The sequence below is a fragment of the Pipistrellus kuhlii genome, unplaced genomic scaffold (genome assembly GCF_014108245.1).
Source record: "Pipistrellus kuhlii isolate mPipKuh1 unplaced genomic scaffold, mPipKuh1.p scaffold_m20_p_12, whole genome shotgun sequence".
NCBI classification, from domain to species: domain Eukaryota; kingdom Metazoa; phylum Chordata; class Mammalia; order Chiroptera; family Vespertilionidae; genus Pipistrellus; species Pipistrellus kuhlii.
The window spans coordinates 17549742-17574540 of record NW_023425427.1 but is presented as its reverse complement, the minus strand read 5'-3'; the positions used below and the strand labels follow the sequence as shown (position 1 = coordinate 17574540).

The 24799-nt window shown below is 38.7% G+C and overlaps 1 protein-coding gene across 2 annotated transcripts in view; it reads left to right on the top strand.

Moving 5' to 3' along the window:
* Positions 1-24799, top strand: part of LOC118716358 (phospholipid-transporting ATPase FetA) — a 63665-nt gene that overhangs the window by 5986 nt on the left and 32880 nt on the right. Inside the window, exons 2-13 of one of the 2 annotated variants that reach the window (XM_036433456.2) lie at positions 293-336; positions 706-750; positions 5526-5606; positions 6951-7009; positions 10494-10607; positions 11444-11542; positions 13661-13722; positions 16781-16853; positions 17387-17457; positions 18474-18556; positions 19932-20090; positions 22094-22182. In XM_036433456.2, coding sequence (XP_036289349.1) covers positions 309-336; positions 706-750; positions 5526-5606; positions 6951-7009; positions 10494-10607; positions 11444-11542; positions 13661-13722; positions 16781-16853; positions 17387-17457; positions 18474-18556; positions 19932-20090; positions 22094-22182 — 963 coding nt within the window. In that variant the 5' untranslated portion in view covers positions 293-308. The remainder of the gene's footprint in view (positions 1-292; positions 337-705; positions 751-5525; positions 5607-6950; positions 7010-10493; positions 10608-11443; positions 11543-13660; positions 13723-16780; positions 16854-17386; positions 17458-18473; positions 18557-19931; positions 20091-22093; positions 22183-24799) is intronic. The other variant, XM_045580027.1, reaches the window with a different exon arrangement.

Genomic DNA, 24799 nt, shown 5'->3' with positions numbered 1-24799 from the left:
CACGTTCTGATGGTATGATCCTGAGTAAATCACTTAATCTTAAGCCTCAGGGTATTTATTTGTCAAAGAAGAAGAAAAAAAAACGGGAAGGGATGGGGTGAGAGGAGGAAGAGGAAGGGGGGAGAAGAGTATCCTCTTTCTAGGCCCAGGTGTTAGTGAAAATTAAACAAGATTAAATATGTAAAGTACATAGTAAAGTGTCTAGTACACAGTAAATTTTGATAAATGGTAGGTATTACTATATCAGCAGGACCTGGACTAACTGACAAGGAGTTTTTTGTTTTATTCTTAGGTGGTGTTTCTCTGAGATGAAATATAAAAAACTTTATATTTCAGGTAAGTGCTCAGCTTATATCTGCTGAGATATCCGGAGTTCACCAATCAATAATGGTATTTGCTTAGTACTGCACTGACTCATGTTCCACCCACAAAGCCAAGAAATTGGCCGTTTGTTCTCGCAGAGCATTCATTAAAGGAATGAACGAAGCTCACCAAGAAACTTTTTACAGTTTTGGATCTCGAAGAAATTTCTTAGTGCAAAACACAGGCTTGACTGGGTGGGCTTAATACTATTTTTTTTTTTTTTTCTGTAAAGGTATGAAGAAAAAAGTTATAATGTTGAACTTGAGGTTGTTATCAAAAGTGGTTATTACCACTGGTGATATTACTTCACATTTAAGAGTAATGTTTGAATGTTCTTTTTAGAGGGAAGTGAGAGGAGCATTCTACCTGAAGACTTGAGGCAGATAGGTAAGTGATTTAATTTTGAAGTTGTTTAAGACAGAAAGCAATGATAACAATGGAAGAAGTGGTTTTTAAAAATATTTATTTTTTTAATTTTTAAAAAAAAAATACATTTTATTGTTTTCTAAAATACATTTTTATTGATTTCAGAGGAAGGGAGAGGGAGAGGGAGATAGGAACATCAGTGAAAAGAGAATAATTGGTCAGCTGCCTCCTGCACACCCCCTAAGTGGGGATAGACCCAGGCATGCGCCCTTGACTGGAATTGAACCCAGGACTCTTCAGTCCTCTCTGTCTCCTGAACCAAACCAGCTAGGGCTCAGTTATTTTGGGTATGTACACACAAATGGAATTGCTTGATTATATGATAATTTTAATTTTTAAGAGGAACCACTACACTGTCTTTTATAACAGAGGTACCATTTTACATTTTCACCAACAATGCTTAAGAGTTCTAATTTCTCCATATCTTTGCCAACACTTCTTTTCAGTTTTTGTTTTTGTTTCAATACTACCTATCCTAATGGGAGCATGTTTTGGACACAAAGACCTAAAAAGATACCCTGCAACTATGGTACGTTTTAAGAGCCTTTTCATGCAACAGTGTATGGAGAGGGTACTATTAAGGGCACAGATTAGAATCAGTTACCAATAACCACCCAAGCTGGATAAATAATATCCAGCTTGGGTGGTTATTGGTAACCACCCAATTATCATGAGGATTGATAATCTCCTCATGAAAATTAAGGGACCTCCAGATATATAATCAATATACAAAAATCAATAGTTTGTGTTTTTTTAAATATATTTTTTTGATTTTGTACAGAGAGGAAGGGAGAGAGATAGAGAGTTAGAAACATCGATGAGAGAGTCATAGATCAGCTGCCTCTTGCACACCCCCTACTGGGGATATGCCCGCAACCAAGGTACATGCCTTTGATCGGAATCAAACCCGGGACCCTTCAGTCCCCAAGCCGATGCTCTATCCATTGAGCCAAACCGATTTCGGCAATAGTTTCTTAATAGCAGTAACCAATTAGAAAATACATTGGGATAAAAATTCTATTCACACTAGCAACTTAAACACATGTAAGAATAAATATAAAAAGAAATGCACAAAAGCTATTTGAAAAAAAGTTAAAACTTTATTGATGGACAAAATGATGGCCTGAATAAATGGGAAAATATAGGCATTCTTCTGGATGGAACACAGAGTAAAAGCCAAGGTCCTTCCAATAGCTTTTTAGACCCTATAGACCTTTCCCCTATCCTCCCTGACCTCTTCTACCACTCTGCTCCTTACCTTGCTATTCCAGTTAGTCTGACTGTTCCTTCCTAATGTTTGTTGTCATTATTCCTCTGAGTTAAGCTCTTGGCTAATTCCCTTCTTCAAGTTTTCGCTCAATCTCAATATTTCCATAAGCCTACCTTGATCACTTTAGCACCTCCTCTCAACCTCACAGTCATAATCATCCTTATCTTACTATTATTACCCCCTTTTAATATAGCATTTATGTTAATCAGCTTAACAATAACCCACAATCGCTGAAACTGGTTTGGCTCAGTGGTAGAGCGTTGGCCTGTGGACTGAAAGGTCCCAGGTTTGATTCCAGTCAAGGGCATGTACCTTGGTTGCCGGCGCATCCCTGGTGGGGGGTGTACAAGAGGCAGCTGGTCGATGTTTCTCTCTCATCAACGTTTCTAGCTCTCTATCTCTCTCCCTTCCTCTCTGTAAGAAATCAATAAAATATATTAAAAATTTAAAAAAAAACCCACAATAACCCACAACCTTTGAACCAACTTAATATAACATTTATAATTTTCCAACATAGTTTATAAATGTTTATTATTTTATTGTTTATTACCTACCTTTACTTGCAAAATGTAAGTTCCACAAAGATAAAAATTCTTTGTCTATTTTGTTCATTGATGTATGTCAAATGCTAAAATGACTGGCACAAAGTAGGTGCTTAGATGCTTAATATATATTTACAGAGTGAATGGTGAAAAGTTTTGATGTTGAAGATATGTCCATTCTCTTCAAATTAATCTACATTTTGAAGGAATTCAATATAAAAGTTGCACAGGAATATTTAGGACATGACAAATTGATTTCAATATTCTTTAGGAGAAAATATAAGAATAGCATAAAATAAAAATTTTTAGAAAGGACAAGGAGATTTTTCCTGCTAGATATCAAAACATGACCATGAACAATGATTACCCCTGGAGAGAGAAGTGGAAAGAGGGATGTGGTGAATGTCGTGAAAAGAATCCCTAACTTAAAACAAAACTCAAGTTGCGGCACATTCTACAAAACAACTGTCCCGTAACCTTCAAAAGTATTAAGATAACAAAAAACAAGAAAGGAATGAGGAGCAGTCACATGTTGGAGGAAACATACAACTATATTGTGGGATCCTGGCATTTTAAAAAAGTACATTAGTGGAGAGAATTGGTTAAAAAATAGTTTGTGCACTTCAGTTAATAGTATAGTGTCAAGGTTAACTTCTTGTCTGTTCATGGTTCTGTGGTTCTATAAGATGTTAACATAAGAGTAAAATGAGTGAAAGGTATATGGAAATTCTCTATGCTATTTTTGGAAATCTTCTGAAAATGAAAAATTATCTCAAAATATTTTTTTAAATGTATTAACCTAAATTGTACCGACTCTTTCAATAAGGGTATTTCAAAAATTACTTTTCTGAGTAATACAGGGAAGAGTACTTCCTATAGAGTTGATATATTCACTTAAAATTTTAGGCCTTTTGTTATTATATATTGAATAGATATGAAGTTTATAACATGTGTAAATTGTAAAGGGCAACAATAAGATGAGCACAAGGGTATCTGGAAGCTCTCAGTATGCTTTCCTCAATCCCTTCCCTCCCTCCTCTCCCTGTCTTCTATTCCGAATTCTATATTTTTTATTCTCTTGCTTATTACAGGATTACCATGAAAATATGTATCCCTAAATATATAGTTTTGCATGATCTTTAACTTTATGAAAATGAATTAGTATTGTACATCTTTTTTGTAATTTGTTTTTCATAAATATTATATTCCCAAGATTTAACAATGTTAATGTGTATAACTGTAAGTTCACTCATCTTCACTATTACATAGCTTTCATTGTATGAAAATACCACAAGTTATTTCTCCTTTCTCTATTAATAGCTATTTGGTTGGTTTCACATTTTGCTGTTATGATCAGTGCTACTGCACAACATTCTTGTATGTGCCATCTTATGAGGGTTTCCCTAGGGTATATACCTAAAAATGGACTTTTGGGTAAATGTTCCATCAACTTTACTAGGTAAGACCAAATTGTTTTCCAAAGTGGTTATCTGATTTTTAATATCACCAATAGTATGTAAGTGTTCTGGAAATTACATTTTCTAACACAAAATTATTAAGACTTTAAATATTTTGCCAATCTGGCAGGCGTATGTATTAAAATTATAAAGCACTGCCATTTATTGATCGACTACTCTGTGCCAGATATTTTCATACCTTATTTAATTTTATTATATCCTCTCTCAACTCTTCCTCTCAACCCCATAATGAGAACTAATGCTGTTCTTAGTGTGTAACACATAATTACCCCTCAACCTCTCTCTGAAATTTTTATTTCTTAGTGGGTCTTTCTCTTTAATGTATCTGCCTAATTTTTTATTTCCTGTTTCTTTTTAAAAAATTATCTTTTTAGAAGAAATGTGGAACATGAAATAGTTAATAACTTACCCCAAATCACATTATCATTATTTAGTAGCCAACTTTGAAATAAAACCCAGTTCTCTGGCTCCTAATTCTTCCCTTCTCCCCTCTGCCCCTCTGTCTCCCACTTCCCTCCCCCGGTTTGGCTTAGTGGTAGAGCATCGGCCTGTGGACTGAAGGGTCCCAGGTTCGATTCCGGTCAAGGGCATGTACCTGGGTTGCGGGCACATCCCCAGTAGGGGGTGTGCAAGAGGCAGCTGGTTGATGTTTCTCTCTCATCAACGTTTCTAGCTCTCTATCCCTCTCTCTTCCTCTCTATAAAAAATCAATAAATATATATATATTTTTAAAAAAACACTTTAAAATATACTTTATTGGCCTTTTCTGAATTGGGTTAAGGATGAAGAGAAAGAAAGGATTTTCTGTGTAGCAAACTCACAGGATTTTGATAAAGTATAACTTTTAAGAGGTTAAGGACCATGACTTTCATATATATAAAATTAACAGGTATCAAAGATTTTATTAAACTCATTAACTTATAAGGAAGCAAGTAAGATGTTAAGACCATTTGAAGTGAAAATATAGGAGCTAAGCATTTACTGTCCTAAAGTCTATAAATCATAACCTTTGGAGTTATCTTTTTCACCAGACTTAATTATTTGTATCTCTACTGAATAAATATATATAAGTTAACCTCTGTCCTACAGAGTTATAGTATAATCCAGTCAGTAGAAAGCTAATCAAAGGTATAATCCTAGAATTACACCGAAAGATCACCTAATAATTTCTTTTATCTGTTTCCAAAGTTCAGATAATTTGTCTGACAGATTGTAGTCATCAGTTTAGACTTAGTTGCCAGCAATTGGAATCTGTTTACCAAGCTTTGAAAATATAACTTTATGTTGAGGACATATGAAATGAATTCTAAAATTTAGCATATTTATCTTAGATGTAGATTATTTTCAATTTCAGAGATCAAGTTCCTTGTTACTTAAGAACATATTTAAGTGAAATGTTATTGGCATGAGAAATTCTCATTCTAAATCTTTTTATTTCCTTTATAGAAATTCTATTGAATTATAATTGGTACTATTCTGCAATGTCTGTATATGAAAGCCGAAGTGAGGAGAGAGACACTGGTGGAGGTAGGTGAATTCTGAGATATCTAAGTCTGCATGTCATTATTATTGTCTCTAAAAAAAAGTGTGCTTGCATATAACAGATAAACAGACTAGCCAGTCTACCAATCAAACTGCCAATCTACTAAACAACTGACGAGTAAAGGAAATATGCTTCACAAAAGTAAATACTTTGTACTTACTAGTATAAGGTCTGCTGGTTTGACATCTGATAATTCTAACTGGAATTTGTAAATGAAAGAATTTGTACTTTCATTTGGAAGTTCACCAAGAAGGCATGTGTTCCTTTTCCTCTCCCCACCCTTCCCAACTGCCTCCTGCTGAAAAGCAGTGATCAATGTGAAAAGAAATTGCCAAGGCAGATAAGGTTAAGTTTTGCTGCCTATTTGTGGCCACAGCAAATGGATATGGCTATGGTGTCAGGAAGTATTTTCATTTATTTCCATCCTTTCCTTTGGTGAAGCCAAATACTAAAGAGAACTGGGGTAATCACACCCAAGCCAGCTTTCAGAATGAAACTGCCTGACATGGGAAAAGGTAAATTTTTTAACATAAAATTTTGAAAAAGCAAGCCAGTATGTAGTTATATATTTCAGCTTTCTTTTGATGATTAGAGAAGGTGCAGATAATGAAATTAGGTTACTGATTTAAGGCCATACTCTATCTTCTTTACTTTCTGTCATCGTGCAGTTGTCTGATTCCTGGAGGAAGCCCATTCTAAGGGCACAGGCCTGAGTTACAGAAAGAAGTCCATTCCAAGGCATAGGCCCTAGTTTCAGGAAGAGAAAGTCAGTGAACTCCCAACCAAGGGAAAACCAGTCAGTTCTCTCCTGTTCTTATAGCTGCTAAAGGAGAAAGGGCTGAGGAAAACAAATGAACTGACCAATTTCTCCTGCATGTTCTTATGAACAGAATAATAGACAGAGAACAGAATACTATAGGGAGTAGTAAATTTAAGGTAAATGAATGTAGTAATCATCAATAAAGACATTTATTTACTCAACAAATATTTATTGGTCACAAAATGAATGCCAATGACTGTGTTGCATGTTGGTAACACAGTGAGATGCTACTTCACATCCACTAAGATGGTTAGAATAAACAACCTGGATATGTGCCCTAACCAGAATCATACACAAGTCCACGTGTCCTTCAGTGCACGGGACAATGCTCCAACGAGCTGAGCCACACTGGCCAGGGCTTTCTTGATTCTTTGAATAAAGAGACAAAAATCCCATTTTTAAACAGATATCCTCAGCAGGGAAGTGTGAGGTAGTGAATCTTCACTAGCAGCCAGCATCCCAGACTGATGTGCAGAGAAGTATCCTTCTCATCATTTCTCTTTCTTAGAACAAGAGAGATATCTGCAAGCCAACAATGAAGAATTCAACAGTATGTTTGGATATCCAGTGAGTATCAGGTCTCTGGCTATTTCAGAAGGGTGCTGAAATCTCCTTCTAGTATTCCCTTTGTTGGCGGGGCAGGAGCTTCAGTGTAGATGTAGACCCTATAACTTAGGTTTTGCTTTCTTTCACATTCCTATACATTGAGGGCTGCCTCAGTGTGGGCTCAGAACGAAAATTAATCCAGTGGCCTAAGCTCAGGGAATACCATCTCTCATATTTTGAGTTTTATATATAACTCCTAGAAAATAAATACTTGTTGACTTTTCTAACACAGATGAAAGCATAGTTCCACAATTTTTTTTCATTTAGACATCTATTATAATACATATAGATCTACCTGATTAATTTAATAGCAGCATAGTTTTCCATTACATTGATACTAGAGGCCCATGCACAGGTAGGATTCCTAGGCCTGGCCTGTGATCAGGGCCAATCAGGTTTCCTGCCTCCCAGCCTCCCAGCCTCCTCCTTCCCTCACTCTGCTCTGCCTCAGCCGCTGGTCGCCCTTCATGTTCTGTGCCGTCCATAGTGGTCAGCACATGTCATAGCGAGCAATCGAACTCCCAGTCTCCTGGTCGAACTCCCATGAGACAATTTGCATGTTAGCCTTTTATTATATAGGATATATTAATTTATTTTACCAGTTTCCTATTTAAAAAAATATATTTTATTGATATTTTACAGAGAGGAAGGGAGAGATACAGAGAGCCAGAAACGTCCATGAGAGAGAAACATCGACCAGCCGCCTCCTGCACACCCCCCACCGGGGATGTGCCCGCAACCAACGTACATGCCCCTGACTGGAATCGAACCCGGGATCTTTCAGTCCGCAGACTAACGCTCTACCACTGAGCCAAACCGGTTTCGGCAATTTTACCAGTTTCCTATTGATGAACATTTAAAAGGTCTTCATCACCCTGGCCATTGTGACTCGGTGATTAGAATGTCGGCCCGCAGACCAGGGTCATTGGCTCGATTCTCAGTCAAAGGCACATACTCGGTTTCAGATTTATTCCCCAGCCACAGTGGGGGCATGTCCAGGAGGCAACCAATAGATAATGAATAAATAAACAGATCTGACTGATCCCATTTCCCTGACCCTTCCCAGTGTTCATTTTCCTCCTGTTTCTCCAGTTTCCTCCATTCATACACCGTTTCCTCTTCCACACCCCTAAACACTGATTGCCATTATGTACTTGGCCTTCTGTTCTCCTCTATTCCCCCATTTAGCCATCAATCAAGTACACTGCCCAAATAAATAGAGAGCCCAAATTCCACCACCACCACCTCTATCATGCTTACATTTTATCACATGTGCCAAAATAACTAACCACTGTGGAATTCATAGTTAAGCAGATGTTCTACATTCTTGAGATATTGCTTCTGACTTGACATTTAAGAGTAGAACAAAACACTAAGTTGCCAAGTTAGTGAAGAAGTACTGATACTTCTGTCTTGAGACAGAATCAACATGGCTTTTGTCTTCATTTGCTAAACAAATGCTACCCAAATGAAATACATTAATTAGCTATAAGATCAAATGAATAATCTACAGTGACAGTCAGATGCTTCAGCAAGGCAAGAGATGAAAAGGTCTGTGGGTCCAAGTATCAGAGCCATTTGGATTTAGACACCAAAAATCCAAGATGTCTTATCTAATAATAGACAAACATGTAAATTGACCATACCACTTGCTACGCCCACTATGCCCACAACCAATCAGTTGTCAACAAGTATTTGACAAAGATGGTGTGTTAATTTGCTTATGCAAGCACAGAGCGGCCAGGGGGAGTGGGATGACTGCTATGAGGGGGGTCGGGGGCAGCGGAGGGAGTTACAAGAGCGGTGCTCCGGCAGGGAGTGAGGGCTTGCAGGCTCCCAGGTGGCGGGGAGCGAAGCCAAGGGAAGGAAGGCCTATTCTTGCACAAATATCGCGCAATGGGTCTCTAGTAATATAGTAAAAGAAAACTGTTTCTATGTTAGAATAACATACTCTCAGGACTAGAATGGCCCTTATAGATCATTTAGTTAGAACTCCATGCAAGACAAACCTCTGAGCTTCTCTGAGAATAAATCTTGTTTAGTCGTTTTTCAGCTTCTACTAGTTTAGCCCAACATAGGGCTGTGAACAGAGCAAGCCTTGAGAAATGTATAGTATTTAATTGATTGTTGATTGGAGAAATTAAGGAGAAAATAAAGGAAAAACACCAAGGAAACCTTAGTTTTGGCTTGGATCTCTAAACCCTAAGTGCTAAGCTATTTGACCAGTTTCTCTTCCCTTGGGGGCAATTGATTGGCTGGGTAGCCTATCTAGCCTTCCTGGGCAAGGTTTAGCCTCAGGACTGAGTGACTTTGGTTCTCCAAGAAGGCGCTGATGTCTTCCTAAGGCAGGGCCCAGCAAGATTCCTCATACTGAGCAGTATCTGTACTCTAGGTCTGTATGCGGGTTTATTCTTTTCTTTAGGCTTTATAGATGGAGGAGGTGGAGAAGTCCTGTTCATAGGAAATTACTTGGTCTCATTCTTCTGCTTTTCTTGAGCCCCTAGATTCAGGCTCTGACATATTAGGTTAAATGACCGTAGACTCAAAGATGGTTCTGTCAACATCTTCCGATTGGGACTGAAGAGGTAGCAAGTTCCTATTTTCACTTAGCAAAATATAGCTTAGATGTAGGCCAAAACTATTCAAACTCTCTCAGGACAATTAAGGGGCAGATGATTTTCTAATGCTGACAGCAACCAGTGTCGGAACCTTCAGTGGGCTAGGTGTGAAAGACGGTAATTTGCTTTTGGCATTGAAACCAGCATGTAAAGACACACCAAAATGAGTTTTCCAGACTAAGAAAACCTTCATTAGAGAACTCTGGAGTGAAGCAAACACAAATAACTTGCCTGTTTAGAAGTGCGGAGGACCTTAGAGGCCAGAGAATAAGATGAAATGGAAGGATTTATGATTCTAAGAAAAGAAAGTATTTGGATGGCTACACAAGTGGACTGAATCTCAGGGGACAGCATGATCCCAACTCTGCAACTAACAGTGTGTTCTTCAGCAAATAACTTCAGTGCCTCACTTTACTCATCCTCAGGTGATCATATGGTATTCCCTCATAGGGTTGTTTTGAGGATTAAATAAGTTGTTACATGTAAAAATGATTAGAACACTGCCTTGCAGGTAATAAATATTCACTAAGTGTACGTTTTTATTGTTGACTTTATCATTATCAATAGTGTCAATACACAAAGATTCTCTCCGGTGCAGAAATACCTTCTGCCTCCACCCAAAAACCCCATATTGATCAGCCTCTTCATCTTTGCATACTCTAGACCGCTCTAGGCCTCAAAGAAAACACTGCAGGAGGGGAGACAAATACTTCTTTCCTTCCTTTGGTAGGGGGATTGTGGCTTTTTACCACGTGGTCCTTTTTGTTAAGCCTGGGAGGTGGGGCTCTTTTGTTCTTCTAATTGTGCTTGTTTTCTTTTACTCACAGGACAATACCATCAAGACCTCAAAATATAATGTCTTTAGCTTCTTGCCCATGAACCTATTTGAACAGTTCCAGAGACTCGCCAATGCATATTTTCTTATTTTGCTAATCCTACAGGTATTGCCTTTGTGACCTTTTCCACAGAACATTCTATCAGCCTCTCTGGGGTCAGGTTGTATAATCTGTCCTTCTCATCCCTTAAGTGAGAAATGACCTCTGTCATTAGGTAGCAGGCAAGTGGATGGCTGGGACCCCAGGCCAGTCCTCTAGAGTAGCTTTGGAAGGATTAGCCAGGATGAAACAAGCCTCTCCGGGAGGAAGGAAACAAGGTCCCTGGATCCCAAGGAAGGGGAGCCCTCATATGGCTGCATGGCCACAGTTCAGCCTGACCATAAGAGGCTAAAGACTCTTCACCCCAACTGCAGTTATATTCCTATTCCTCCTTTTTGTCCCAGCCTACCTGACAGAAAGTTAAAATGCAGGCATGCTGCAGAGGAGCATGGTTTAGAACATAAGCATATCAGCACAGAGCAAGGAAGTAGGACAGGGTGGGCCCAAAGTAGGAGAGAGGGACAGATCATCTCATTTTCCTTGTGCTGAAGAAGTATGGAAGGGTCTGTGGTTTTCCCATGTCCACTCATGGTTTTCCCATGTCCCGCCTAGCCCCATCACCCTCATTTTCACAGGAGCAATGGCCCTTTGCCATCAAGACAAATGTGGCAGAGTTCAGGACAGACACATAGGTAGCAACTGATAGTCTCTTCTTTTTTCCTTAGTCCTTGGGAGATGTTCACTTATATTTGGGGATTATATGAGGCTGCAAACAGTGAAAAGCAACCAGGATAGTTGAATTTATTATAAACCTATGGAGATGAAAATGATGTTGTGGGAGGGGCAAGTATATTGTCCTTTAAGCTTTCTGACTCAAGTTTCTCTCTCCTTCCCTCTCACAGTTGATTCCCCAAATCTCCTCCTTGGTCTGGTACACAACTGTGATACCCCTGATAGTGGTGCTGTCCATAACAGCAGTGAAAGATGCCATTGATGACATGGTAACGTGGCTTTCTAGACCTTTAGTTCCTCATTACCTAGTCAGGCTGGGGGACGAGAAGGACTTCCCAGAACTATCTAGTGCTAAGAAGAAGCATTGAATGGAGGGAAGAATATGTAATTTTCACAGGCCCAAGATTGGTAGTCTACGCATGGCCAGAAAGAGGCAAGGCAAGGTCGTTCTCTGTCTTCCTGTTACCACCACTCAGCCCCTTTTCCAGGTTAACTTCCTTTTTTTTTTTTTTTTTTTAATAACTCACCTCTTCTTTCACTCTCCTCTTAGCTTTCTCTGGGTTTGCTCTCATCCTTCTTTCTCCATTCCCTCTTCTCTTGTTTTTATACCTATCTTCCCTTCATCCTTCAGTCTCCTCCTCCCTCTTTTTCCTGTTCTCATCTTCCCTTTGCACATTTCATTTCTCCTCTCCAACTCTCTCTATTTCCCTTTCCGACTTTCAAACTTTTTTTTGATTTTTTGTTTTTGTTTTTTTGTTTCGTTAATCCTCACTTTTAGGGAGAGTGGAAGAGAGAGGGAAAGGCAGAGAAACATTGATTTGAGAGAAACGCATCCATTGGTTGCCTCCTGCCCGACCCCCGACCAGGGCCTGGGCCAGGGAGGAGCCTGCTACTAGGGTGCCTGCCCTTGACTGAAATCGAAGGTGGGACCCTTTGGTCTGCAGGCTGACCCTCTATCTACTGAGCCAAACCGCTAGGGTTCAAATTATTTTTTAAAATACTTTTTATTGATTTCAGAGAGGAAAGGAAAGAAAGAGAAAGATAGAAACATCAATGATGAGAGAGAATCACTAATTGGCTGCCTCCTGTACACCCCACACTGGGAATTGAGCCTACAACCCAGGCATGTGTCCTGACTGGGAATTGAACCGTGACCTCCCGATCAACCACTGAGCCACACTGGCTGGACTCCCTTTCTGACTTTCAATGCTATTAAGTATACACTGGTTTTAGAAAGCCTTATGTCTCTTCCTGTCCTTGGAGGGAGAAACTCGCTCCAAGTGAGTGCTGCATGGCTTCCTCTCTGCTCCTTTCAGCGGGTCCCGCATAGAAGGGTAAGGGTGAGGACCCAGTACCAGGCCTACTAGTGGGATTTGGGAAGCTAGACCTGGTGACCTGCTTGCATCTTCCATAAGAGAGTTCTGATTTTACCAGAATAGATATTTAGAACAAAGTTTGAAAGAAGGATGTTTCTCCAGCTCTTTTAACTCTGTGACTCTTTAAACCCAGAATTAGCACATGGTTTAAATTTTGATTGTGACTGAAGTCACAATGCAAAATGTTACTTTATTTTTCTATAACTAAACTCAATGTTGCTGGTAACAACCACCCTACCCTTTTTAAAAAACAAAACTTAACCTGCCAGTTCAGAATAACCCATTTACTTCTGGTTTAGAACTCAATCTCTTTAGGATAAATATTCTGAAAAATTCAGGATTCTTTGTCTCCTTCCCAGTCCTACCCCTTTTCTCAGGGAGCAATCTCAGCTGAAAGGAGGGGATTCATGTGAGTCCTAGCACCAGGACATACCGGGTTTGTCCCCCTCTGTCTGGTCTTTGCACAGATGACTGAACAGAGCTGCTGTTGGAAAAGCTTGTGGACCACGGTTGGGGGTGGGATGGGAGTATGCTTAAGGATAATTAGCTTTCTCTGTTCCTACCAAGGAGTGTGAGACTCCATTCTGCCCACGTTTTTGCATTCTCTCCTCTGTCGCCTTTGATATAAGTTGTTTGTTCTCATCCCCTGCACTTTGCTTTTGATCTTTAAAGCCAAGATTTCCTCTCCTTCTCCCTTGGTTCTTTTTCAGAATTCCCTTTTAGTTTCTCAGAGACAATCAGCCTGTTGGCCTGATTTGTGTGTTGTTATTTATTGATTGATTGATTTTATTTTATTTATTTGATTTTATTTATTTATTTTTTTACTGATTTTTAGAGAGGAAGGGAGAGGAATAGAGAAATAAAAGTGTCAGTGGAATGACTTTGGGGGGGTCGAGGAAAATTACAAAGAGGGTGAACTACATTGGATAATATTTCAAAATATTGTTTCTACATGCCATTTATTCAATTCTATTACCTGAACTTTTTTTTTTTTTTTTTTTATAATTTTAGAAAAGGCACCAAAACGACAATCAGGTCAACAACCGTTCTGTTCTGGTCCTGATGAATGGCAGGTAAGTCCTTCTAGGAAAGCTAGTTTCGGCAGGACCAGCTCTGGGAGAGGGTTGGCCTTGTGAACACTTGATGTGCTGGGGGCTTTGGAAAGGTAGTTTCGAACAGTAAAAAGAACCTCAGATTGGCCATAAGAAGAATTTGTTTCTAGGTCTCGCATACCCTGAACACACCATATGACCTCAGACCTCTCCGGACCTCATATTTCCTATCTATAAAGTAGAGCTCATATTCTCTACCTTAGAGAATGTGTATGAAAATAAAAATGAAATAATATACATTACAGCAATTAATAAATTGTGACATGGTATTAATGTGCAAGTGGTTATTATGAGTGCTGTGGTCAGCATGGAGACATCTCTCTTTAAACCTCAGTGGATTCTAATATGACTTATTGGCCATTCTTTCTGTAGCCTTTGGCCAGACCATATTTTTGTTAACAATCTAAAGAAAGTATTGGCATTGACCCTGCTGCTGTGGTGTTTGGTCATAGCTATCTCAAGTGTTAGGTCAATGTTTATATTGGGTGGGATGTAGCAAATTTGAGCAATTCACTTCTGGAAGGAATGGAGAGAGGCAGGAATAATTCCTATATAAAGCAAAATATGAAAACTGTCATAAGAGGTACAAAAATTATTATAAGAATTAATAAAAATGAGCAATCATAGCTGGTTAAAGGAATCAAGGAAGACTTTTGGGAGGTGATGTTTGTGCTTGGCTTTAAGAGATGAGGAAGAATTCAACAAATAGAGATTGTATGAGTGGGAAACTGACCACTGTGTGCAGAAGCAGGTTGCAAAGAAGTATAACACTGAAGGTTCATGATTGATGTCCAGTCTTTTTTCATATAGGTCTTATAGAACACCCAGTAATTATGATGTCCAGTCTTTTTTCATATAGGTCTTATAGAACACCCAGTAATTATAATTTTAATCAGATAATTCTATAGTGTGAAGTTCTTGGAGATCTAATCCCTTTATTTATTGTGGTTACTGATCCTTACTCAAGGTGGATTATTTCCTCTAGTGTTTTGATCTATTGAAGCCATTCATAAGTACCACCAGAAGAGGCAGTAGAGAGTTAAAAGAACGTTTTAGAAGAACATAAATAGAGATAAAAAGACAAAAGTGAGTGTTTTAGAAATTTGCAAGGCTAGGGAGTTACTGATCAAATGAAGTAATTGGAGCACTTGGGTTTTATAAGATTATTGAAGAATTTGTCAGAGAGTGGTGTTGTGGAAGTTTGAAAGCAGGGCCCTGACTTGACTTAGTCACCCAATGAGTGTCTGATTAATTGAGCCTTGGCAGTGAGGCTGGTTGTTGAAACAGTCTGTATTCCAGAAGTAGCTTTCTTCAGAGCACATGGGTCTGAGCAGAGCTGCTACTGTAAAAGTTTGTCTGTTTTGCAAGCTGCGATTTCTGTTGTTTTTATTTCTCAATAATTTTGGTTAAAGCACATCTTAGAGGAACTTTCTTTATGGGAATTCTAAGTGGCCTGAGTTCAGGTGGTATCTCTCCAAGGTTTTTTTGTTTGTTTGTTTGCTTTTGCCAAGTAACTCATGGGTAACACCTTCCCCCGTGCTTCATGAGGTTACAAATTCTCAGGGGAGTCCTCCACTCCCTGGCTCCAACCCTCCGGGATAAAATAGACAAATTTTCTTGCCAATGAGTTGGTTTTTTTAGACCACTTTTTTTTTCTAATGGTGTTGCTCTTTCCAGAGTCTTGGCTTTATGAGGGGTTCTTAGTTCCAACCTTCTGCTTCTCAAGAGCCTAAGGCTTAATCTCTTGGCCCTTTGGAGGTCTAACGTAAAACTCAAGTCATTGATTATTAATACTGACTGGCAATCCCCTCCCTGACTCAGGGCAAGAACAGCTTCAAAACATACTCCTGTTCTCAGTTTCAATCCTGTCTTTTTCCCCGGCTCCTCACTTTGTGTTCAATATAGCCTTGCTTTTGAAAAAATGTTGGCTTTATTTTATCTAGCACCTCTAAGTATTTGTATTAGGAAAAGTACCAGAGTGTTACGGAACTCCAGGAGGTCTTAGTCTCCCAGGGAGTGTCTGATTAACTGAACATTGGCAGTGAGGCTGGTTGTTGAAGCAGTCTGTATTCTAGAAGTAGCCTTCTTCAGAGCACATTTCTTTTCATTCACATAAAACAGAGAACAGAACATAAATGAGCTCCTCTGCAGTCCAAGCAATGCCTTCTCTATCTATATGACCAAATTTTCTAAACCAAAAGTTAGAATGAAATGCTTGGAAATTAAAAATGTACTTATGGCACAATAGGACCGAATATTTTAAACTGGGAGGGACTGTCTCCCCCTCTCCTGAATCGGGGACACATGGTTTTTATAATATCCAGGAACAAAGTTGTAATAGTTTGACAGCTCCTTGTATAACAAAACATATATAACAATACATAATACAAATATACATTATATACATATAATATAAATATACATGCTATCACATTTAAAATTTTTATTTTAAAAACATACATTTAAAAAGTAATATATGCAAGCTTTTATCTACAGGAGAAGCCCGAATGCTGTAATGCTGTGTTCTACTGGCGAAAATTATGGCAGACAGAATGCCAGAGAACTGACAAAAGTGAATGTTAAATCAAGACAAAATAAAACACTCAGATGTTTTTCTCCAAAGCTTACAGCTACTACCGTTTAGTACTATCGCCCTGATTTGAAAATTAGCAACAAAATAAATAAACGTATTGAGATTTATCTGCATAGAGATGACACTTGAAACCAAAGGAAAAAAGTTAAAGGATATATAAATAATGATTTTGTAGCAACATAGTGATTATGTTTATATTATAAGATTAAAAGAAAGTTGGATTTGAATAAGATTTAAAGAAATATAACCCGTAATTTAAAGAAAAAATTGGGCCATATTTATACATATGCATATTCTGATTTGGATGTCCTCTGAGCCTTGAGTTCATCTCAGCTTTTTTTTAATTTATTTTTTATTTTTTTGATTGTCAAAACAGAACTTTAGGAGAATTCTCAGAGCAAGTATTTAAGGGTTATTTTCTTATAGGATGGAGAAGAAAAAATGGATGAATATCCAAGTGGGAGACGTAATAAAATTAGAAAATAATCAGCCTGTCACTGTGAGTACCTCTTTGGGCTTTTTCTCTTTTGGCTGAAGTGTGTACAAGGGAACCCTTTTAGACGAAACCAGTTTGGCTCAGTGGAAGAGGTCGGCCTGCTGACTGAAAGGTTCCAGTTTCGATTCCAGTCAAGGGCGCATCCCCCTGCACATAGGGGGTGTGCAGGAGGCAGCTGGTCGGTGTTTCTCTCTCATTGATGTTTCTAGCTCTTTACCCCTCTCCGTTCCTCTCTGTAAAAAAATCAATAAAATAAAGGGAAGGGGGGCCTTTTAGCACTTCCACTGCCACTGCTTTAGGGACTCTCAGCTGCCTCACTTTGCATGAAGAGACCAACAGTTCCTGTGATAAGAAGCTTGTTCTTGTCCCCTCTCACCATAGCTATAGACAATGGGAGACTAGTTCTGGGAGAGGTGTATATGGTAGCAGTGATGGTAGAGAGGTGTACATGGTAGACAAAGAAACTGCTCTCACATTGGAATGTTAAAAGTTTGCCTTCCTGCTTTCCTTATTTTCTCTGCCTTTTCTGACCACAGGCTGATATACTATTACTCTCTAGCAGTGAGCCCTACAGTATGACATATATAGAAACAGCAGAACTGGATGGGTAAGTGTTCCCCCCTAGTGGTCCATTAAGGTGATTGAGGCAGCTTAGAGTGATTTTTCACTGAGGGAGAACATGATGCCAAGAATGAATTATATTCTCAGGTGGAAGTACTAAAGAGGCTAGAAATATCCAGCTAAGAGAAGACAGGAGGCCAGATTCTTGGGACCTCAAGTCTAAGACTCAGCTCTTGATAGCATTAACTGAGCACTCACTGCGAACAGAATCTGGGCAAATAAACTTCATATTCTCTGCCTGTATTTAATAATGCTGAGTGACAGGAAAGAGGTTAACAGAACTTAAAATTTTCAGAATGGAGTTCCAAAGTTTCCGGGGCCAGTATGGAGGTAACTATATACTGATAAAACACCACGTTCTGTAAAGGATTTAAGGTAGAAATTCATTAGCATACAAAAGCTAAAGCCTTAGGATGATAGATGCCATCTTCAGAGAACTTGCCCTATAGAGTTTTGAATGGGTCTGCATTCTCACAACTATTCCTCTTAATGCCCACAAACTTCTTTAAATATGGCTCCTATTTTGCTTCTGTCTCTGTGCATTCCTATGTCAGCAAATGGCTAATTGGGATCCCCTCGTGAGTTCTATAAATATTTATGAAGCGATGAGTTTGTTTACTTGAAGGTATGTGTAGGTTTTTATTAGGCATGCTCCTTACTCTTGAAGGGAGCAGGTGCCTCCTCCGCATTGTTTTGTGGTGTCTCTTCAGCTGCTCTAGAGCATCTATTCAGCAAGATTTTGTGGGTTGTTTAAAAGAATTGTGGTATGTTACAGTGAAAAGGGGAGAGGGTATGCTAAAAATGGCTTCCTTGTAGAGCCAATTCACCTAAATACTGTCACTGAGAGAGAATAGTAGGAGTGACTCTTACAGCTCAAACCTATAGCCCAAGTTCTGTTGGCAATATCTATGTTCTAAAACTCCATGAAGAAGTAGGAGAAACTGGACCTCTACTGCTGCTGTGTATGTGTCCTGTATGCTGGGTCTGTGTGCTTTACTCTAGTGAAACCAACCTGAAAGTGAAGCAGGCTCTCCAAGTTACCGGTGAAATGGAAAATGACTTGAGTCAGCTTTCTGCCTTTGATGGTAAGTTAGCATATAGGTTTGCCCGCCCAAATTTTTATCAGTATAGGAATGGTTCAATAAAGTATTTTTATTCATACAGTGGATTCTATATAATTAAAAAAGAAAAAAACAATATTCAAGTTGATATTTATTGACATGGAAAAATATTTGTAACACTACAGGCCCGGAGCACGAAATTCATGCACTGGGGCGGGGGGACATTCCTTAGTCCGGCCTGCATCCTCTCGCAGTCCAGGAGCTTTTGGAGGATGTCTGACTGCCGCGGAGGCAGAGGCGGGAGAGGCTCCTGCCACCACCACTACACTCACCAACCATGAGCTCTGCTTCTAGCTGAGCGACGCTCCCCCTGTGGGAGCCCACTGACCACTAGGGGGAAGTTCCTGCATTGAGCATCTGCCCCCTGGTGGTCAGTGTGCATCACAGCAACCAGTTATTATGCTGTTTGGTCAATTTGCATATTAGCCTATTATTATATAGGAATAGGATAGTCATAAATGGAAAAATATTACAATAGTCTGTGCTTAGTATATATAGCATAAACTTGTTTTTTGAAACATGTTTATGAGTACATGTGTAGAAAAATGTTGAAGGATGTACTTTAAAAGGTTAATAGCACTTATCTTGCCGAGACCGGTTTGGCTCAATGGATAGAGCGTCGGCTTGGGGACTGAAGGGACCCGGGTTCGATTCCGGTCAAGGGCATGTACCTTGGTTGCGGGCACATCCCCAGTAGGGGGTATGCAGGAGGCAGCTGATCGATGACTCTCTCTCATCGATGTTTCTAGCTCTCTATCTCTCTCCCTTCTTCTCTGTACAAAATCAATAAAAATATATTTTTTTAAAAAATAGCACGTATCTCTAGACAATTGGTGAATTTTACTTCTCCTTTCTCCTTTTAACATTATATACATATTTACAAAGAGCATATTTTACTTTACTGATCAGGAACAAGTTAAATTATTTTCAGTTTGAAAATACTAGGTTTGATTTTGTGGTGTTGGTTTGTGTTTTTTTTAGGTTTGCTTTAAGTTAAGTAGTTTAAATTTTTTTTCAGATTCAGAGCTCATATGGTCTAGCAGTACTGATAGTGATAAGTTACCCTGTGGGTTTTTCTCATCTGTGACTCTCTCTGGATAAGCCATGTCACAGACAGAATTACTCTCCTCTGATGCCCAGAAACCATTGCCTGCCTTTCTAAAGGGAGCTGGTGAGAAATGGGCAGCATCTGAAATGGGGAGAAGATAGGAAAAGATGTGTACGTATTTTGAAAGAGGGAGATTCTTTCCTCTTTTATGGTAAGCCTCCTTCTGTCCTATTAGGAGAGGCTTAATTATAGAACCAGCACTCTTACTCTTTTTTTTTTTTCCCCCCTCAGGAGAAGTGAGGTGTGATGCTCCCAATAACAGGCTGGGCAGATTCACAGGAGTACTAAGTTATAAGGGGAAAAACCACCTCCTGGACCTTGATAAGCTGCTGCTCCGAGGATGCGTCATCAGGAATACAGATTGGTGCTATGGCTTAGTGATTTATACTGGTACGTCTCCCTGAGCCACAGTCAGATCCCAGCCTCCTGGATGTAGATGTAGTACTTGGGCATTTAGCAGAACATTATGGCTTTGAGCCAGAGAGAAAGGGAGGTGGATAGATGGATTTAAAAAGAAAACTTTTTTCCCCAAGCAATGGGTTACCCACATATCAACTCTTCCTTTGTTAGAGGAAGGCTTTGTGTTCCAAATCATAATTGGACACAAGAGAAGGAAAACATATAGAAGTGCACGTAGAATTGGCCTGCGAAGGGGGAACTTGTAAAAGGGGAGAGTATACATGTGGACGACTCCCCTGAGGAGAGAAAAAACAAAGCTCATTATGGAGGAGAATGTAAACTCTAATGTGAAGGGTTCATGCCAAAGAAAAGGCACGTGTGGATCGTTATCAGTGGCCTCTCTTGAGATGTCATTTAGGAGCTAATCCCTTATACTTTAATGAAGGATTTTCTCGGATTGTGATATGGTTCAGGAAAATGGAGGAACCTTCTGTGCTACTCTGTGCCCTCGGTGACTGACGGTGGGCATTGCTGACAACAACCATAGTAAGATAGCATTCTGAAGGCAGCATCAAGGAAAATTTACTACAGTGAATTCTACTCAACTCAGAGCTCCCCTTCTAGAGAATTTACTCCTAGACTGGGGATCCTAGATGCCTCACTTCTGTGGAAAATAATGGGACCCAAGCCCTAGAGAGAAGCTTAAGAGTCCAGGGAGGCCTTGGTGGAACTGTCTTCATTGATTCTTGACCTATAGGTGGCAGCTTCTAGGCCACCTAGTCCCAAACTCAAAAGATTTATAGACTTATTTTTTTCACTGTACTTAACTACCCACACATATTACTATGCCTAAAAAGCTCATTTTCAGCAAAATGTTTTTTTTCCTTAAAGCAACAGCAGTGAAGTTGCCAACCAGCACAAATCTAGTTAAGATTTCCCTCTGACTCTTGGTTGCATGATAGTGAAAAATCTCTGGGGACTTTGGGAAGTTCAGAACAGAGAAGCACTGATGCCACCTAGAGTCTCTCAAGGTATGCAGGGCAGAATCAATTGCTGTTCCTGCTACATTGATGTGTAAGTTCTACTGTGATCTCCACACTCCTCTTGAGCCTAGAGGTGGAGAGGGGGTCAGTCTTTCTACAAACCCTTGGAAGATACTGTCCTTTGTAGCTTTCAGTCTCTCAGCCAACCTCTCATTAGTTCCAGTCCTTCAAGGAATGCTTAAGAGGAAAGAATGGCATCGCTTATGTACTGAATAAGCTTGTCCACATACCAGGGACGTTTCCACTCCCTCATATGTAAACATTGATGGAATTTCTTTATTAGAGTAAGTATAAGACTAATAATCAGATGGTAGAAGGCCAGAGAAATTGCTGCTTCTACTTTCTTCTAAACCTCTTACGTTTTCTCTGCAACCATATCTCTCTAGTAACATCCAATTCATATCCAGTAATACCCAATACCCAGTCATATCCAATTCCAGTGCCTGTGGTCATTAAAAGCTTTTTACTTCTGCTTACTATCTGCCCTGTCCTGAAGAAATGTGGACTTTCTGTCTCAACTCCAAAGAAGCCTCAGATCCCCAGCTTCCACCTCAGAAATAGTTGCCTTTTCCTTTCTCCCTCTCTCAGTTAGAAACTTTAAATAAAACTGGGTTCAGTGGTGGGTTTTCTAAAAATAAAAATCTCCTTATCATAAAATCCCCTTTTCTAAGCTAAATAAAGTAGGTGGTAATGAGAGAGAAGCTGTGGCTTTTATTCTGACTCAGCTTATCTGGGAAAGATTACTTTGCAGAAATACTTGGAGTTATTCTTAGATACAAATTTTCTATTCTTTGAAGTTATTGCACCAACTATGAGCTTTACTAAGGAGCTTTATCCCTGGCACTGAAAAGAGGTTTGGTTAGATGACCATAAAGGCACATTCCAACCCAATTTCAAGCCTCTGGGTATATTCAGTAATTCTAAGAGCTGATGTTTCCCTGTTTCAATTAGGGCCAGACACCAAATTAATGCAGAACAGTGGGAAAACCTCTTTTAAACGGACACAAATAGACCATCTCATGAATGTCCTTGTGCTCTGGGTAAGTTAAAGACTTTCTTGTAATTCTTTATGAATAGGCATACTTCTCTTCCTTCCATGGGAATAGCTGGTATTTCCACCTTGGGATTTAGTTCTTTGAAAGTCTCAAGCAATATTTGGGGCCCACACATACTAAAGCCTGAAGTAGAAAAGAACAGAGCCAGTTGATAAGGAATTCTCTAGTATATACCTTTGTTGTGGAGGATAGTCATGATTTATTTAAGATGGATCAAGGGCCTCAAAATTAAGACGTGTTTTTATTTCTTCATAACCAGTCTTATTCATGACCACTTTCATAAAATCTTACATGGCTAGTGGATCCCCTTACTTGAATTGATGATTTTCAAACTCTTAGATGAATCTAAGGCAGGGGTGGGGAACCTTTTTTTCTGCCAAGGGCCATTTGGATATTTATAACATCATTTGTGGGCCATACAAAATTGTCAGCTTAAAAATTAGCCTGCTATGTTTGGTCAGACATTTAATTAACTCACCCCTAATGGCTTGGCAGGCCCAGACCAAATGATTTTGTGGGCCTTATGCGGCATGCTGGCTGGACATTCCCCACCCGTGGCCTGTCAGCTGCTGCAGGGGGAAGAGAGGTGATCAGTTAAATTTTGCCCTGGCTTCCTCATTCTAAAAGTCCTTCTTCAAAAAGAGCAGCTTCATGTTTATCAGTTCTGTAAGGTTTCGGTTAGAAAATAGAGGATTCTGCTGCTAAGAAATTAAATTTGGAAAGCACTACAGTAGAAAACAATCAACCGTGATAAAAAGAAGTTTAAATTGAAGATTAATTAATCAATTACTTTATTTTCATGCTACATATACAGATTGCCTTTATTCTTGTCATTTATAGATAGAATAATGAAGAAGTTATCTGCATAACCAGGCATTCTAGTGCTGCCTATACTTAATTATATGACTTTTTGTTTTTAATTTTACTTTATTGCTTAGACTCTGAAAATTCAAAAATGCCTTTTCTTTCTGTACATTTCTCATAAATATCTGAATTATATAACTACTCGCACTCCATTATTTATTATGGGTAATATCACATTTCTTTTTCTAAATTCTTTGAATTTAGTAAATAGGTTTTAGGAAATTAGAAAAGTTTATTCAGCTTTGAGATAAAAAACTCATATTCACTATCTTTCTCTTTTTATTGCTGTTTGCATAGCTTTCAGCAGTTGAAACAAAGTGACATTTTCTGGTTTCTTAATGAGGAAGACAATCACAGTTGAAAAATTAGAAAGGCGATGTTGGCAAATATGCCTTTGATAATATAAGAAACATATATCATTAGACACTTAATGTCATTTAGCCTAAGTTGTCTTCAAAATAGAATGTCTCATGTCTCCCATATGCATAGGAAGGTTCAACTACTTGTTTACCTGTCTTAAGCATAGTAATAATAGTTGATGTCTGTATAGAAGTATTTTATTTTTATTTTTTAAAATATATTTTATTGGTTTTTTACAGAGAGGAAGGGAGAAGGATAGAGAGGTAGAAACATCGATGAAAGAGAAACATCGATCAGCTGCCTCCTGCATACCCCCTACTGGGATGTGCCCAAAACCAAGGTACATGCCCTTGACCGGAATCAAACCTGGGACCTTCAGTCCATAGGCTGATGCTCTATCCACTGAGCCAAACCGGTCAAGGCTGTATAGAAGTATTTTAACTTTTTATTTTAACTTTTTTATAATATTTTCATATTACTTATCCTTCTAATTTGCATATTCCCTCCTAATTGGCTGGTGTGTGTAGCAGAATGATGGTCAATTTGCATGTTTCTCTTTTATTAGTGTATATAATCGACATATAACATTGTATAAGTTTAAAGTATACCACATAATGATTTTATATATGTATATATTGTGAAATGATTATCATAGTAAGGTCAGCTAACACATCAAAGTTATGATTTTTTGTGTGATAAGAACTTTTAAGATCTACTCTTTTAGCAACTTTCAAATATATAATGATTGTTAATTGTAGTCACCATACTGTACATTACATCCCTAAAACTTATAAATAAAAGTTTGTATCCTTTTACTACCTTCACCCATTTTCCCTCAACTAGCCCTGGCCTCTGGCATCTACCAATCTGCTCTGTTTTTATGAATTTACTTTTTTTAGATTTCATAGATAAGTGAAGCTATACAGTATCTGTCTTTGTCTGATTTATTTCATGTAACATAATGCCCTCATGGTTTATCCATGTTGCCACCAATGGCAGAATTTACTTCTTTTATAGCTGAATAATATTCCATTGTATGTGTATATATAACATCACATTTTATTTATTCATTCATCTGTTGATAAACACAGATTATTTGCATGTTTTTAAAATATATATATATATATATATTTTGCTGAAACTGGTTTGACTCAGTGGATGGAGCATTGGTCTGCGGACTGAAAGGTCCCAGGTTCGATTCTGGTCAAGGGCATTGGTTTATAGGCTTGATTCCCTGTGGGGGATGTGCAGGAGGCAGCTGGTCGATGTTTCTCTCTCATCGATGTTTCTGGCTCTCTATCTCTCTCCTTTACTGTCTGTAAAAAATAAATAAATAAATAAATTAAATCAATAAAATATATTTTAAAAATATATTTTT